The sequence below is a fragment of the Talpa europaea genome (genome assembly GCF_964194135.1).
Source record: "Talpa europaea genome assembly, chromosome: 3".
Lineage (NCBI taxonomy): Eukaryota > Metazoa > Chordata > Mammalia > Eulipotyphla > Talpidae > Talpa > Talpa europaea.
This window is the reverse complement of record NC_140069.1, coordinates 100,842,336-100,860,118: the sequence shown is the minus strand read 5'-3', so window position 1 is coordinate 100,860,118 and position 17,783 is coordinate 100,842,336. Positions and strand designations below refer to the sequence as shown.

Here is a 17,783-nt window from a genome sequence, read left to right as displayed (position 1 = left end):
GTCTCTCAACAGGAAACCCTCTGGCTTCCTGGACCAGTCCTGCACACTCATCAAGCAATGAGTTTAAAGGACTGCATGGTTTATATCCTGACTGCAACCAGTAAAATTTTAATTATACTAATTGGGGTTTTGGAATAATCAGGTTGCCTAGTCTGAAATGGGGGCCTGTACCCTCTGAAGAAAAGCCTTGCCAAATAAACCAGCAGGATAAACAGGATTTGGGGGGCACTTGCATTTCTGGGAACCAGCTGATGCTAAGGATTAGTGTGTGCTTTGGGCATGCAAATGAAGGCTGGTCATTATCAATCAACAGAAGCACCTACAAGAACACTTCATTAGCAGTTCAGTACAGTGACATTCTTTAGAATTTTAAACACACACCCTGATTTTTTTTCCAAATAACTTGTAAATTCCCAGTTTGGAGTAGGACATGTGGGGAAAGGTGACTGGGGGATCTTGTAAAATACAAATTCATTTCCAAGCAATACTGAATAGTAGTTTTGTTTCATTTCCCCTCCACCAACAGCAACTTAAAGGATGCCAGAAGTACCATTATGATATCCACAGCATCACACCATTGACATTATAGCAGGGTCCTCATAACTGAAAAAAATTGGCAACCATTGACTCAAATCTTCCCAATTGATAAAGCTTCAAGCGTGTCGTTCAGTATAAATTCTGTAAACTGAAAATTTACATGCATTATAGTTTAGGACTGAGGAGAGAGAAAAGGGAGAGATCCTGAAATTATACCACTAACCATCTTACTCAATTTTGAAGACTCATTAGGTATTTCCCAGGGATGAAAAAATTTCCTTTTTCTTCCATTTCCCTTCCATCTTGTTCTTTTCCCTTCTACTTTATTCTTCCATTTTTTTTTTAGAAATCCCTATATATTTTTCAAGTGATTATGTAAACCTCGTGTGAAAACTGTGTGCATGATCAGTAATCGTGACCTAAAAAGGGAGGAGAAAGTTTAAGTGAGGTGTCAAAATGTTAACATGGCAGTTTGTCATACTAATTTCTTTTGTGTTGTTTTTGAAAATACCCCTAATAAAAAATTTAAATTATCCCCACTGTCAACACCCTTACCCTCGCCTTACCGAACATCTATGCACAGTTTACAGTGAACCAAGTGTTTTTTCAGCATTCATAAACTCGTGGAGTTAACTCAAGCAGGAAGAAGAAACAGAAATTCACATCCCTTTATTTAAAAAAAAATGGTTATTCATTTGTCAGATGTGTGTACTTATGTGAAGAACCAATGTCTGAACACATTTATGAGGTACCCACCTCCTGGAAAACATTGAAAATCAAACTCTTTAGTCCAGAAGCAGCCTAATTGAACCCTTGCCACAAAATGAGGGGAAAACCACTTTGAAAAGAAATCCACCCCCAAGGGACCCATGAAATGTTGGGTCTATAGGCTTGTTACACCCACAGAAATATACTTTGTGAAGCGACAGCCCATGAATAGAACTGACTTTGCCCCAAAAATAGCTTCACTGCCTAAGTGGATTAATCCATTTAAGAAACAAATGTTAACTATATTCCCAAACAGTGGTAACCCACTGACTGCGACTCGATGTATAAGCAATGTAATGCAAACATCTACCTGTCCTTAGAATTGTATCCATGAATGTATATAGTTATCTGAATGTGCTCTTAAAGTCCTTGCCTCACTTTGGGCACAGCTCTATTCTTGGACATTGTCAGCTTTGTCTATCAGGTATTTGCCCACCCTGATTCTCTGAGTTGGATAAATATGCACTAGTTGGTCTAGGACATGCCTAGGCTGGGACATTAGTGGAAATATCAGTAGATAATGGACATAGGGGAAATGTGTAAGTCACGGTGGATGCAGACTCAATTCACATGTCACTTTCATCAGTGGATGGTGATTATCTAAAGGACTGGTGATAGGAAGAATCTAAGGCTGAATCCAAAAGCAGAGCAAGCAAGAGTGCTGTGATCAGTTTCTCATTCCTCTGATGGGCATAATGATCTTAGGTGGCACCAGAGGCATCCCTGTCATAAATAAGCCCTGCCTATTTGACTATTGCTCTGACAGTGAGAATCTTGTATTGCACTCTCTTCTCCCCTTTCTCAATCCAGTATTTCATTAGCTAGAACCTACCGTGCATACCACCCCCTGGTGCTAGATTCCAGTCCCTTGTCATTAGTGAAATATTAGTTACCTGATCAGAAGAGCTTACCTAAGTGGAAGGTCACAGCAGCTTCATAGATTCAGAGAAGTGCTGTTCTTTGGAAATGGAGATATTTGATCCCTAATATCTAAGATACCTAAGTCCACCTGTGGACTGCATAGCCAGAAATGGCTTCATTTGTAGAAATTATCCAGTCAAATGGCTGTTACATTTATAAACAATTTCTCCTGATTCCTGGGTGAGAATCAGGAGCAAAGGACCAAAACCCATGGAAATTCCAAAACTAAATAACCTCCTTATAGAGAGGATTTAGTTGGGCCAAATATTTTTTCATGTCTTTATCTAACAAGATCTTAACAATAACCTCTGTGAGGTAGGTGTTAGGGTTACCTGTTTCATAAATGACAAGCCCAAGAGTAAAGAAGAAAAATAACGTGCCCAAGCCAGAATGCCTACTAAATCAGATTAGAAGTTTGCCTCCAAACCCTAGACTTTCAAACACCAGGCTGTGTTCACAGCTATTAATGATTTTGGAACTCAAGCTCCAGAGATCCTAAACCCAACTTTTTTCCTTTAAAGCTTCTCCCAACTTCTGGGGAAAATTATGCATCATCTCATTAGCAGTTCACATTGAAACCTTAAATAGAATTGTATTCAAATAGCTCTTTGAATTTAATTGCAGAGGAGGCAAAACAAGAAATCTCAAAAGCTATTTGTAGTTTTGTTTTTTTTTTTACCACAAACCCTCATAAAATGCAACTTCTTTTATTTGTTCATTGGTTTTTACACGGATGTCAAATAAGCAATGAAAACCATATGTAAGAAATAGCCATTGTTATTCACAACTCAATGAAAGTAGAAAAAGAATGGAAAGAAGATAGTTGCCAAAGGAGGGATAATCTAGTTGACCTCCAAGTCAAAGATTTGTGGGTGTAGTTTTCAGAAGTGGTTTTTATTCTTGGTGTTGACGGAGAACAAGACCCCGGATTACTCTTTGCAAATCAAAATTAATTGCTGGGCTGATAATTGATGATGACCTTGTGGTTTAAAATAGTGGTTGCTGGGATCTGACCCAGAACTTTCATTAAAGTTCATTGGCTATATTATTCCTTAGTTGTAAGAAAATACCCAGTATTTATTGGGAATGTGCAACATAATGATAGAAGGGAATTAGATTTTATTCACTGTTGCAATTATTCAACTTCAATGCATGAATTTCATTTGAGTGCTAAAATTCCGGAAAAGAGATTATTGGTGTGGGGGAAAAAAAGTAATTCCTAAGTACTATTCCCAAAACAGCTGCTAGCCTTTGAATGATGCTGTTCATGAAAATGTTTCCATTGGTCTGCACACTCCAAGCTGCCTGGATTATGCAGGGCTGAGGAGCAGGGAACATGCAGCACCTCATCGCCCCTTTGTGTGTCTTGTTTTAGGACAACACTTGCTTCTCCTGACCCTCCTGTTGGCTTTTGGAAAGGAGAAGATACTAGATTTGGATATTCTTGTATTTGGCTTCTTTCTCTTTGTCCAACTTACTGCTAATGACTCCTGCTAAATTCAGCAGTCCCATTTTGTTCAACATTCCTTGAAACTGAATTTTTTGATGGCAATGATAGAAAATCAAGTTGGATATTTTTAATGACTCGCATCTACCTAGAGAATAATTATAAATCATATTACAAACAGCATATATATGATACAATTAAAAATAATAATAAATTTCATATTGTAGCTTCTCTGCATCTCAAAGAATGTGATGTTTTGCCTATGTTCTACTCTTATAATCTAAAAATATAGGACTCTTTCCCTCAAGAAAGAATTATTTTCCTCCAAGATTATTAAATGGCCTTTTTCTCTTTAATGAGAGGCTGGATATTAGATAAAGTACACCACTCTGCAAGGTAAAATTGGCAACCCAATGTTATTGTTTTTAAAAATCTTAGACTATCAAAGCTATTTTATGTCAGAGAATGTAAATTAACTGTAGCTGCCCTTAAAAATAAGAAAAATAAGTTTTTCAAGAAACTAGATAAGAGATCACTTCCTTTCTTTTTCTTCTTCTCCCCTCTATTTTCTTCTCTCCTTGCCCCCCATAATAAAGTGAGCATTTATAAACAAAATTAGCCACAGAATCTGCTATACAATTGGTTTGCCCTCATGGTAATTTATTTTGTGCTAATTAATTAAACCAGAATGCCTCAAAGTCCAAGACCTAGATCCTTCTGTATGTGTCAGATATAAACAGTACAAGAAAGGGGCGCCGGAAGAGAGTCTCACTTAATGCAATAAAGCTGTCAGTTTGGATTTGATCTTAAGAGCAAAATCTGAATCATTGGCTATGTACTTCACAAATTATGCCCACAGCCCTTCTGAATATCAGATGAAAATTATGCACAGAAATCTCATGATTTATGTGCCAAACTAATCAAGTGGGGGGGGGGCAATGCTTCCTAGTGCTACTTTTAGTATTATTATTTTGCACTAAAATTTGAATAGCATGTTAAGAGAGACTCAATGTTTTGATAGCACTGCAAAAATTTTTATGAAGCTTCCAAATTCACCCTATAGGCCTCAAATTGTGACATCAAAAATAGTTCCAGGATGAGATTATTCAAAAACATTATTAGAAACTTCCCCAAATCAGTCTTATTTGGGAATTCAAATTTTCTTTTGTCTGCTGAAAACAACATTTATTTATTTCCCAGATCAGCAGAAAAGGCCCTGCTCCTAATGAAGGCATTTACTCCACTAGCTGCTGGCAGGTCATGTTTCACTGGCCAGCTGTTTTCCAATCAAATACTCCTTTGACTTCACTATGGCTTTGCTAAAATGAGGAGACCCACGCCATGAATTTATTAGCAGATGTGCATTCTGAAAGCCATCATTACATGGAGACCCTGAGCAGCAGATCCTTTGACATGTGGGCCACACATGATTCAGCCTGAACTATACCCATCATTCCCAGGGCCATTTCCCATGGCTTGACTTGAATATCTTCGTTTTGCTTCCTTACTGACTCTGTGCGCCCTGTTCTAGATGGCACGAGTATTCATAAAGAAAAGACAACCGCCTAGGGAGAGTTGGACTCTCCACTGGAAAGACAGGTGTGTCCTTGTAAGCAACTCAAAACTCCCATTGTTTTGAGCCTGAGTTACAGATTTGAGCTTGTTTGGAATATTGTGGTCTATCAGCCAGCTCCCAGCAGCTTTCCTCAAAGGCTTTCTGGGTTTCACAAACTTGTTTTCACTGAAAATGGTAATGCCCAAAGGGCCATTGAAATAGCAGAACAAAGCTTTTGAACTTCAAATGAGGTAGCTGGATGTGGTGCTTTGCACAGAGCATCTGGTTGTGCCCCACATCAGAGCGTGTAACTTGAGGACTCTCCACGTGAAGAGCAGCCTTCCACTGCATAGGGGTGACGCCCTTCCAGCCGCTAGCTGAGTAGCCGTCTCCAGTTGCCTGCCTTGCTAGAAGGTCTATAATTTGATTCTTCTCAAGAAATCAAGCCAGAGAAGCAAAGAAGGGGTTTATAGATGGCCTCATCATGTATACCTAAGGGGAGGAACATTTTGTTCATATTCAGCTACCCTAACTACCTTTGTGAATTTACCTGTGATTACAGCAATAGTTGAATAGATGCCTGCCAGCTCAGTAAAGGCCACTCTTTACTTTCAGAACCAGCAGAAGCTGTGATGGCAGTATGTATTCTAAAACTCAGTAATTCAGCTCAGAAGTAACTGCACCACTAACACAAGTGTCAGAGATGAAAAATTTGTGAGTTAGAATTTCAAGAACAAGTGTCGTTTACATCCAGTATGAACTAGGAACCTGACATTTGTCAGACATAAAGTGCTAGGTCCTGGTTCAAGTACTCGACACATATTAACTCACTATGTCTTCAAAACTCTGTAAGATGGGCCCTTTTATTATCACCATTTACTGATAAGAAAAGTGAGGCCCAGAGAGGTTTGGCAACTTGCCCAAAGCCACACAGCTGGAGCGCATAGAGCTGAGATTAGAATCTTAACATTCTACTGCCAAAGCCCAGCATCTTAACTGCTACACTAATATTTTCAAACTGCAGACCATGACCTGTTGGTAAGGCAAGAAATCAGTGTGGCGGTCATGACCAGAATATTTTTTGAGTTTTTTTAAATTAAAGTTATGTTGCATTATAACTTTATATAGGCTTCAGCTGTACATCACTATAAATAAACATCTGTATATACTACATGATATTCACCACTGAAGTTCAGTTATATTCTTCACCAAACACTTTACCCCTTTGTGCACATATTACCAGTCCCCCTAACTCTTCCCCTCTTGGAACCACTAATTTGGTCTTATAGTTTGCTTTTGTCTTAAAGTTTATTTTTGCTTTACTTAGTTTCTCCTTAGGCATTATATGCTACATACTCATACTTCATATAAGTGAAATCATATGGTGTTTGTCTTTCTCTGACTTATTTCACTAAGTATATCTTCTAGGTCCATCCATGTTGTTACAAATGGCAGGATTTCATTTTCTTCACATAGCTGAACAATATTTCTCTCTGTGTGTGTATACACACCACATCTTTATTCACTCTACTGTCAATGGGCCCTTAAATTGTTTCCAACCTTGACTATCACAAATAATGCTGTAATGAACATGGGGGTGCCAGGGTCTCTTCAAATTAGTGTTTATTTTCTTTTTTTTTTTAAGATTTATTTATTTATACATACAAGAATTGGGGTAGAGGCCAGAGTTGTAGGGGGTGAAAAGATTCACCAGAGACAGAGTGGGGAACAGAACAGGCAGATTGACTGAAATGCCCTGCTGAGGGGAGCAGCAGGCGAGACAGGTCTGCTGCGCCATGTGGGTCACTCCCTAGCCACAAGATTGAACTCGTGCTGCAGTGGCTGCGGCTAGCTTCATAAGTTGCGTCTTAACCAACCCCTTGTGCACGAGGGAGGCCCTAATGTTTGTATTCTTTAGGTAAATACCCAGAGATCGGATAACTAGATCATGTGGAATTTCCATTTTTAATTTTTTGAGACCTCTCCACCCCCCTTTCCATAATGGTGCACCAGTTTGCACTGCCACCAATAGTGTGCATACATGTGTCCCCTTCTCCTCACATCCTCTCCACACTTGTCTCTTTTGATAATCGCTTTCTCACAGATGTGAGGTGATAGCTCATTGCTGTTTCAATTTGTGTTTCCCTACTTATAAAAGAGGATGAACATCTTTTTCTTATGCTTTGTGACCATCTGTATGCCTTCTTTGGAAAAGTAAAAACAGGATTTTTTGTCCAAATGAAAAATAATAGAAAAATATCAGAGTGTATCACATGTAGTAGGGTTGCTTCATGGAATTGTTTCAAATATTTACATACACATTCCTTATTCTTGCTACAGATATGCATCATAATTGATATTTTTTCTGAATTCAGAAAGGTATTATGGTACAAATATTGCCAATTACATACCAGTCCTGGTAGGACCTGGGAGAGCCCCTTATAAACAAACACATTAACAATTGTACAAGGAAGCATATGAATATTCACACCAAATATAATAAATAAAGTTGTTAATAGCCTTCCAACAGTTTATGTCAAAATTTGCCTCCCAAAAAGTTTTGTAGCCAAATTTTAAATTTCTCCAGTTTTCTCCGCTCTGGAGATCTCAACATTGCCAGTTGCTTATCATCACCCAGTATGAGACACATTTCCTATAAAGGGCTGAGGTCAAAAATAATGTGTAAAACACTGCACAATGCTGTTGCTGGAATCATTGACTGTTGGAGCTGGGAAGGAACAGGGGCATGGTAGAGTCCATATATTCATAAACCCCAAACTCTTCAGTGTTAACAAATAGAAAAATCAGGGCTAGAACAGAGAGTGTTGGGACTTCGGAAGCCACCGCTTCCTCCCCCAGAACAAGCCTCCTGAAACACAGCTCAGACCTCTGGAACACACGCCCTCTCCAGAGTCTTACAATAACAAACCACACCATGCATCTCATAGTTTGGATTCTTTTCAGGTTTTTCTGAGATAGACTCAAGTTTTGAGTGTTCATTTCTGTCGCAGGGTTCTCCAGAGCTGGTGAAAGCCAGGTGGTTTTCCCCCGCAGGACACTTAGGTTTGAGTGTTGGGCCAGAGAGCGAGGTGGCAGTGGGATCTCTACCCAGGTTCCAGTGAATTCTCTAAATTTCCTGAGTTTGTGGTTGAAACAGGTCTCCCTGGACCAGCAGTTTGACATTTCCCCCTGTGGTGTTATATTCATGTTTCCACGATCAACATGTCAGACTGAATGAACATTGTGGTCTAAGGATTTAAAAGATTTATAATGGAGTCTTGAAAATTTACTTAAGGCATATGTACTTCCCCAAGCAATAACAAATATTACTATAAATGACCATATTAAATTAAAGTAACTTAGGCATTTCTGATTTGTAGGAAAGTTAAAATTAATCTTAAGGCAGTTTCAGTTTCAAAATGAAAACATGACTTTGCCTGACCGCAGATTTCCAGCCAGTTAGTCAACAGTGAATGAGCCCTCAGGTGACTATTCTTTTTCTTTAAGGGAAATTCAGTTTTCTCTATGTTTAGAAAAAGCCATACTGGAAGGAAAGTTCTCCAAAAAAAAATCAACCATAGTTGATTTTTTCAACCATGGTTTTATCAACCATAGTTGTATCTGGATATTTTTCTTAGAGAAGGAAAATGCTTTCATGTTGGAAACCTCAAAAGTGCTGGTAGTATTTTTGTTTTTGACAAGCTAAGTGGCGACTACACAGATTGTCATTTTTTATTCTTTAAACTGCACTTGTAAATATATACACTCATCTGTAAATATGCCACAAGTATTTTAATATTTTTAAACACCTAATAGTCACAAATCTATACAATTTTTTCCATAAGTGTTCTTTAATGAGATGTATTCCTTTTATAATTTTTAAAAGAAAACGAAGCCATTCTTACCTCTTCTTCCTCTCAGTCTGTTCCTTAATGAGTAGGCAAGGCTCCTGGTCCCAGTGCTTTTCTCCACATTAAAAAAGTGTTCTGCTAGGGCCTCCCCTGGTGGCGCAGCGGTTGAGTGCTGGGCAACAAAGCTGCCCGCAGCCTCTGCAGTGCCGGTTCGATCCCCGGCCACTGGCGAGGGTCCCACATGGCGCAGCAGACCTCTCCTGCCATGCCTGCTGCTCCCCTCAGCAGTGTACTTTGGTCCTTCTGCCTGCTCTGCTCCCCGCTCTGGCTCTGGTGAACTCTCTCACCCTCCCGCGCTTCTGACTGTACCCAGTGCTTATATAAATAAATAAATAAATAAATCTTTTCTTTTTTTTTTTTAAGAAATGCCCCATAGGCTATCATTAAAAAAAAAAAAAGTGTTCTGCTAAACAATTAACAATTCACTCTTGGGGAGGAAAATATCCCTGATTTGTAGTATTTGTCAATATCTATGATGTGAAAACTCCCATTATTATGACGAGTTTCCTGCTACCAATGTGACTACACTACACACAGGTGGGGAGAGACGTGTGGTGCACACCATTATATAGTAATTCCACCAAACATGCTATTTTAATGTAAATAACCTTGATAACAGAGATCATAGCAAATGGAGTGAAATAGTCATGAACAGATCATCCTGGAATACCTTTGCTTTAAACTTGATTTAATTATAAGTTTACATCATTTAAGTTTTAATGGTGGCTATCTCTACTGGCTTATAAAATCCCTGAAAATTTAACAGCTCTCACAAGCCAACATGAGTCCATCCTAACACACGAAGGTTAGAGCAGTCCCCATTGCAAAACTGCAAGGAACTGGAAAGGTGGATACAGCCAGCCTACCCTAGGTCACAATGCAGTAGGGCTACAAATGAGGACCCATCATGAGCCAAAAAGCCCTTCATGGCACAGCCTGGCTGCCTGGGAAGGCTGAGGCCTCCTGCTAATCTGACCGCCCCATTTCCAGCATGAAAGCCCCAGGGCGATCCTGTCTGCGCTTCCCAGGCCCTGACCTCTACCTCTCTAAACACTTTCAACTTGACTCTGAAGTGAAGCTAGGAAAGCTCAGGTTCTTCCTTGCTGCTGTGGCTGCATGGTAGGGTGGGAGCGTTGGAGTCAGTCCCAAGACTGGGCTCTGGTACCAGCTCTGCTGCCAGAGCCAGCTAAACAGGCCACCGCACAACGGTTGCCAGTTACTGTGAAAAATGGGGGCCCTGAACTGGGTGATCCAGCTTCCCCTGACTTCTCCCTGCTCTAAAAGCCTGTTTTGGCTTCCTGATTACTAAGGGCTTTAGAAAAGACGGTGTCATGTCAAAACCACTGAAAAAAGTTCATCACTCGCAGAGGGAACACGACTTCCTAGCTCTGTGCTTACAAAGCATTCCTAATCCTGACGATGAAGAGAACTGGACTGTGGTTCTTCCAGGACATATCATAATGAAGCCACCATTGAAGGTGGAAAATAGTTTGCCTGGTTTTCTAGTCAGAGCCGAGATACTCATGTCTTCAGTTCTAGCCTACGTCGCAGCCTTTACTCTGCCTCAGTGGGCACTTTGTAAACTTGTCTCCCCTGATGAGTCCTTGCCCTTGGGAATCTGCCTGTCTTTTGACAAACAGCTATATTGATGGGACATTGCTTTAAAACTTTAGGCTTTAATGCATTTCCAAAAAAAGGTAAAGTGCTGGTTAACCAGTGAAAGGAAAAAAAGAATGGTCCAGTGTTATTGGGGGGGACAGATGGTGTGGCTGGTGAATTTTAACCAGCGCTCCCAGACATTTGGATGTCCATGCATGCATGTGTTGTCAATGGGAATAAATTGTGTGGCTGTGTCGCTGGTATAACAAGGTTGCGATGGTTTATGGGTGTAGCTTCAAGTTCATAACTACCCATCCCAGAGAGAAGGAGGGAGGGCAGAGGGAAAGAAAGGTTGGCAGAGGTGCTTTGAGTTTCGTGTTTAATGCTTTTAACATGGTGCCTCATTCTGGCTTCTAGAAAGCACTTAGCAGATATAAACCAAAAATAGATTGCTGTCCATAGCTGACCAAACCCGTGTGGGGGAGGTGGAGGCTGTGTGTGCACATTACTGTGTTCTTTCAGGGCTGTATTAATTGAAGATCAGATTCTCAGCAGAAAAGCAAAAGATATATATTAACACTTTACCTACTACAATTATTAGTCCCATTTTGCCAAAAATAAAACTGAGGTTTAATCAGTTTACCACAAATCACTTAGTAATGTAGCTAGGATTCGAACCCTCACCCTTATGACTCCAAGTTCCAAGGTCTTAAACTAAAATGCAAGATGTAAATTTTTCATTCTGCTACATAGCGCATCTGTGTTTATTTTACTATTTAAAAAACTAGTTTGAATTCCCTACATTGAGAACAGTTGATCTTGCTGGAAGACCCAATGTTTATCCTTTGGTTGTGTCCACACTTCATCCCCCAATTCAAGAAGCTTGGCACTGTGCTGTGTAGCAGTTCTAGTTAGAATAATAAGAAGTTCTGGTTCCTTACTTTTCTCTGAGAGTCTGTATTTTAAGAGAGGTTTATAAGAGAGGAAAAAGCCATTTTAGGAGCAGTACAACCAGCTTTGCCTCTAAAATAAAGGAGTACCTGGCTACAGGATGCAAAGCAATTCTGTTTTTGCATTGTCATTCCTTTCTTCTTTATAAATCATCACATAACACAAAACCTGAGCTTCAAGGCAAAGCATGTAACTATTACAATTCAGTTCAATGCATACAATCCAGTTTATAGATCTAGACAGTATTGCAGAAGCCATTCAAGAAATGTATCATCCACGTACCAAGTAGAAAAGACCTTCAAGCCATTCTGACAATATTGTGACATTGTTTCATTGGGTATTTAATCGACTCTTAAGATACTAGTAGGGTTAGAATGATCTGTTGGCTTCCAAAATTTCATAGTGTAATGAAGACCAGTATGGAGGAATTTTATAGGCAGCTTGTGAAATGGCTTAAGTAAAATACCATGTTTAAGTACAGTAGAATCAGTTTATGATGAATTGTATTAAAACAGTTAAAACACAGTTGCAAGGACTTGCGGGGTGTGGGAATAGTACTTTTTTGCCTAAGCAGGGGGCACAGGCATCTGTTTTATTGCCTGAACACTTCTAGACACTCTGTACACTAGGAGCGTCCATCACCAATTTCAAAAAATGCAGCTGAACAAGTCTGCCTATCAATAATACAAAAAGTTGTTGGCTCTTAGAGTAATAGGTACCATTTTTATAGATAGTTTTGATCTTATTTTACATGAACTTGAGAAATGTCAGATTATATAGTGAGAAAAGAATTGTTGGAATATTACTAACCTTGGAAGTGTTCAAAGAATAAGTTTGAAGTTTCCAAAACGAAGCTATTGGGAAAAGTCATTTTTCCCTATGTGAAATCTTTAGTACTTATCACCTCCCATATACCATTCTCTCTGTCTTCTGGAATCTGGGCACATTTATTCAGTCATTCTGTGAATGTTTACTGAGATGGGCTTGTCAGTGTGTTAGAAGCAGTTATGGAGACTTTTCATTCTGCTAGGGAGATAAGACCTATACTCAGTGAAGAAAATCTTAAAATCTAAAATAACAATATGAGAATCCAGAGTAATACAGAAAAGAATCTGTTTTCATGCATGCCAGTCAGGAGGCAGGAACAATAAATAGGACCAACCAAAAGAGAGGAATCCCTCTCTATCTGGCATAGCTGGGAATCTTTGAACATGGGTGGACTTCCTGAGGGGTTGAAAGAGAGAACCTTCCAAAAAAGAGGCAATCTTACAACTGACGTCCCTGCAGTGGGTACAGATATTATCTGCATGTATAATTTTCCCAGCTAGGAGTAAGCCAAGGAAAGGAATGGGCTTTAAGAAACCTCAAAACAGCAAGCTTAAAAGGTCATTTCATCTCATGGGAAAAGGGAAGCTGACGTGAGTTTTTGAGATTATAACTGACGTATGAACAAGTCCCTTCCCCAAGCTCAAACCTTCCATAAGCTCTGGAGAAGACTCTTGTACTTAACCTCCCCTTGTCACTGCAGGTTTATGACGGATGCTGCCCGCCGAGAGCAGGAGACACTAAAGAAGAAGATTCAGCCAAAGCTCTCGCTGACCCTGTCCAGCTCAGTAACTCGAGGGAATGTGTCCACTCCACCACGCCATAGCAGTGGAAGCCTTACTCCCCCCGTGACCCCGCCCATCACCCCCTCCTCTTCATTCCGAAGCAGCACTCCAACAGGTGAGTGACTTGGCCCCACCACCTTCAGGTGGGGGCTGGGAAAGTGTGTGTGTGTGTGTGTGTGTGTGTGTGTGTGTGTTTCTGTGTGTGAGAGTGCACGTGCACATACACTGGAGGCAGAAGAGGACCTGAGACAGATAGTGATTCCGTCCCATCTCTGTAGAGCTTGTTGATTCATTCACCTATTATAAATATTTCTTCAACAATAATAATTTATTGTTTATGTATGTATATGAAAATCCTTGTATAGATATTTTTCCCAGCCTCTACCATTTGCATGTATGGATAGAGTAGTGCAGTATCTTGGATTTGCTCCAGGGGCGGAGGAAGGGATGAAACAAGATTGCCATGGATTGACTACTGTAGGAGCTGATGAATGAGTACATAGACTTCCATTATATTATTCTCCCTTTTTTATATTTTTATTTTTTGCTTATTTTTAAGTTTTTCCTTAATAAAATGATTCTTAAACATTTAGAGTGCCTCCTGGATGCCAGGCACTGAACTGCAATGAGACTTCGCCCTTGTCCTGGAGCCACTTATGCCTAGTGGAAGATGTTGGCATTCCAGGGGCTCAGCGAGAAACTCTAGTCTGCCCCTCCCAAATGTGGAAACAACTGAAAAATAAAACAGGAGTCAGCAGTACAGATTAAAATCTAATTTTAATTAGACTGCAGAGTGGCATTCAGGTTATAACTGGGCTTCTTAGCACATCTTCCCGGAGTTTAACTATTTCCCAAACTGCCCTCTGATTAGTGGGAACAAACTCAAGAGCATCCTGGATCCCAACTGAGCAGGCTCAGCCCCTTCTCCCAGCACACAGCTCCCTTCAGCCACTGCTTCCCCACAGTGAGTTCAGAGACTGGAAAGTTCCCGCCTCTCTTTTCCATCTGAGAAGCACGGAATATATTTCCCTTCTCCTAGTAGGAGTATAGACAGCTATTAATCAAATAAATACACCAATAAATAGAGTATTGTAATCATGCCAAGTGCTACATAGAACTCAGTGATATAAGAACATCCAGAGACAAGTTCAACCCAATCAGATGAGTCAACCCCAGAAGATGAGTAGGAGTCCAGAGGGAAAAGAGGAGCTGGGTGCTTCTAGATGCCAGGGGGCAGCATTCTGCAAAGCCTCCATGGGTAAGGGAGCCTGCTGGTTCCTCGATCCTGAAAGTAAACCAGCAGGGTATTCTTTGGATGAGACCCAGGAGGTCAGCAGGGATGCGGGTACTGTGCATCTTATTAAAGATTCTGATTGATTTTAAGAGTAAAGAGAAGCCACTTAGAAACACACCATCTTCTTCATAGCATTGCTCCCTTGACCTGGGATACAAGTATTTATTTTCTCTTACAGTTTGTTTTTCTTTCATGCATCTCATTAAGGGAGGTGACCACATGAGAATTTCTCCAAGTGTATGTCGGAATATTATTTTTACTATACAGTAGTTGGTGGAAAGGGATTCCCTAATAAGTTTGGGCAAATAATAAGTGAAAGAAAGTTAAATTGGTGTCTTTAATGCAGGCCTTTAATATACACTGTTGTTCTCCAAGACAAGGGTTTAATAAGTTTCCCATACTTACTTGCTCCCATTATGGGACCTCTTTTACAAGAGGGGTCTCAGGACTCATGACTGATGGACAAGACACCCTGTGCAGCATCAGGATTGGGCATTTCAAAGACAGAATAGGCAAGGAAGGCAGACAGATCAGAGAGACTACCTGAAATTCTCCCATCACAAATCACTAGTAATGGCCACTTTATAGGTGTTTGTTCAAGAGCTCAGTGTGACAGCGTATGTATGCACCCAACCGCCAACAAGTGTTTGTTCTCTGGACTAGAAAAATCAACTGGTTGCTTCAGGAACAGAGTCAAAATCCTTCCTCTGTAGAGGGTGAATTGTTCCACACGTGTTGGGCACTTATTATATTCTGTGGCGGTTCACTATTCCAGGATCTTTGTGTAATATTTATCTTGCAAATTAAGGAATGCCACGAGAATGTAGTGTTAGTCTACAGTCCCCTTTTTGGGTATTTCTGCGAATATTCATATATGCTATGAATTATGGGGGTAGTTTTATACCTGGATGTGTTTTATACCCTGACTAAACAGGGACAGACTCATGGCCAATGCCAGATAACTATGACTGCCCCAATTAGTAACGGGCACCCTAGAACCCAATGAAAATAAAGACAGTTTAAAAGTAGAGCTTATTATTTTTCATGTAAGAATATTTGGAAAAAATGGAATCATTTCCTTTCCTTCAGACATAAAGAAATCTTTCTGACACCTTGCCTATTTTAGCAATTTCCCACTGAGAGAATTAATTTATGTTGTGGTAAAGATGTATCATTTTCACTCTGTCAAGCTCATTGGTAAGTTACTTGCTGTTTGAAGAACATTCCATGTAAACATCAAAAATTAGCAGGGGAAATGGTTCTTGAACCCCCTACCCCGTGCAATTTTGATTGTGTACATTTTCCAATGTCTGAAATGTTATTTTACCAGTATTTAGAGAGATCAGCTAATTTTTCCTATCTAATGTGGTTTCAGTCACTTTCATTACCAGGTTATAAATAGTATTCCCTGATCCTACCTCCTAAATTCACTCTTCAAAGTTCTATATTCAAGGTACATTCCTGGTCCAGAAGTAATAGTCATCTTGTAGAAAATTGCATTTATACAATACTCTTTAAAAAATATACAGCCTTGCCTACACTTGACTTGGAGCTCAGCTTGATCCTAGACTTTTGGGGATTTCCTAGGTATTCTTGGAACCAAGATTTATTTTGTAATTTCTAAACCCTAGGAGAATCTTCTTTCATCTTTTTTATTTCTATCCTTACTTGTTTTATTTTCTTTATATATGTATATATAAAGATCTTATTCACTGAAGGGAGGCTTAGAATGGTTTAAATCATGGGTCAATAAGCTTTTTCTAAAGAACCAGATAGTAAATTCCTCAGGCTTTGCAGGTATACAATCTCTGGCTCAGCTACTCAATTCTGCTGTTGTAGTAAGAAAGCAGCTGTAGAACCACAAAAACAACTAGGCTTGGTGTGTTCCACTAAAACTAAAAGTTTTTTAGAAAACTTTATTTACAAAAATAGGCTGGATTTGGGAGTATTTACACCAGTGAAATTGGCAAACTGTATCCCCATTTTATGGTTATACTGCTGTTTTATCCTTTCAGTATTTATCCACTTAACCTTATTTAGTTGGTAGTTCAAGGGAGTGTGGTTTTGAGTAAACCAATCTCCAGTAAATGACCATTTTAAACAATAGGTTGCTTTGCAGCCAACAATGTCACTATGGAATGGCATGCAAAGGTTTCAACGTTATATTGTTAAGTGAAAAAAATGAGGTTTTAAAATTATTCCCCCAAAAGTAAACTGTGGTTACCTTAATATGAATAGTGCCTGTGGCTTAATTAAGTAATTTCTTCTTCCCTCCCTATATTTGCTACTGAATCTCTCAAAACAGTGACTCTCAATCTGACTAAAGACTGAAATCACCTTGGAGGATTTGTAAGCCTTTGCTTGTTGGTGAATGGGGCTTGGGCATTAGGAATTTTTAAAAACTCTCAGACTAGGCAATTCAAACCTATAATCAGAGTTGGGAAACCAGTTTTCAAATGTGACCCATCCAGTTATCACACTGAGTGTTTTTTTGGTTGGGTTCCCATAATTCCCTCTTGCCTGAAGAAAGGTTACTGTCGGCCATTTGCTTAGACTCCAGAGATGAGTCCAATGGGACTGAACAGATGCTCGCTTATGTCTTAATGGAGAAGCCATGGAAAGTGTTGGCTGGATTTCTGGTTATAATAGCATTGCATAGTCTCTCCTGGAAAATATTTGTATATATATTTTGGCCCACTCGGGGGAAAAATTCAAGTATTAAACCAGAGAAAGGCGCCCAAGGTAATTAAGCCAATTTTGGGGGGTTTTTGTTTAGGCTGCGTATTACAACCATGAAGTCACAGATTATACCGATTAAAGCTTAATTTGAGTTTCTACATTGTGTTATTTCACTTTCTATGCATGTGTCTCCTCTGGCTTTCTAGTAGATTCTTAACATTCCTCTCTGGCTTTTGCAATAAATTATTTGTATTTATAAGGATTTTGAAATTTTCAGGGGTTAGGGATACATGGTGAATAATGTTAAAGAGTAAAGCATTGATTTTTCTCCTCAGGGTGGCAATTACTTTATGATTAAAGACTTAAAGACATAGAATTTAGTTTGCATTTAGAAGCTCTATCTGAATGGGGTTAAAATGAACTGTCTTCCTACCCCTGTGTCTTCATTTTTAGAGAAGAAAATTAAATACTTACTAAAGTCAGAAAACCTTAGAGAAAGATAACTAAGTAA

The 17,783-nt window shown here is 39.5% G+C and overlaps 1 protein-coding gene across 1 annotated transcript in view; it reads left to right on the top strand.

Moving 5' to 3' along the window:
- JAZF1 (JAZF zinc finger 1) overlaps nucleotides 1-17,783 on the top strand; it is a gene marked incomplete at both ends in the record, with an annotated part of 304,750 nt that overhangs the window by 247,874 nt on the left and 39,093 nt on the right. The window contains one exon of the mRNA XM_084229388.1: nucleotides 13,218-13,418. Within this exon, the coding sequence (XP_084085514.1) occupies nucleotides 13,218-13,418 (201 nt within the window). The remainder of the gene's footprint in view (nucleotides 1-13,217; nucleotides 13,419-17,783) is intronic.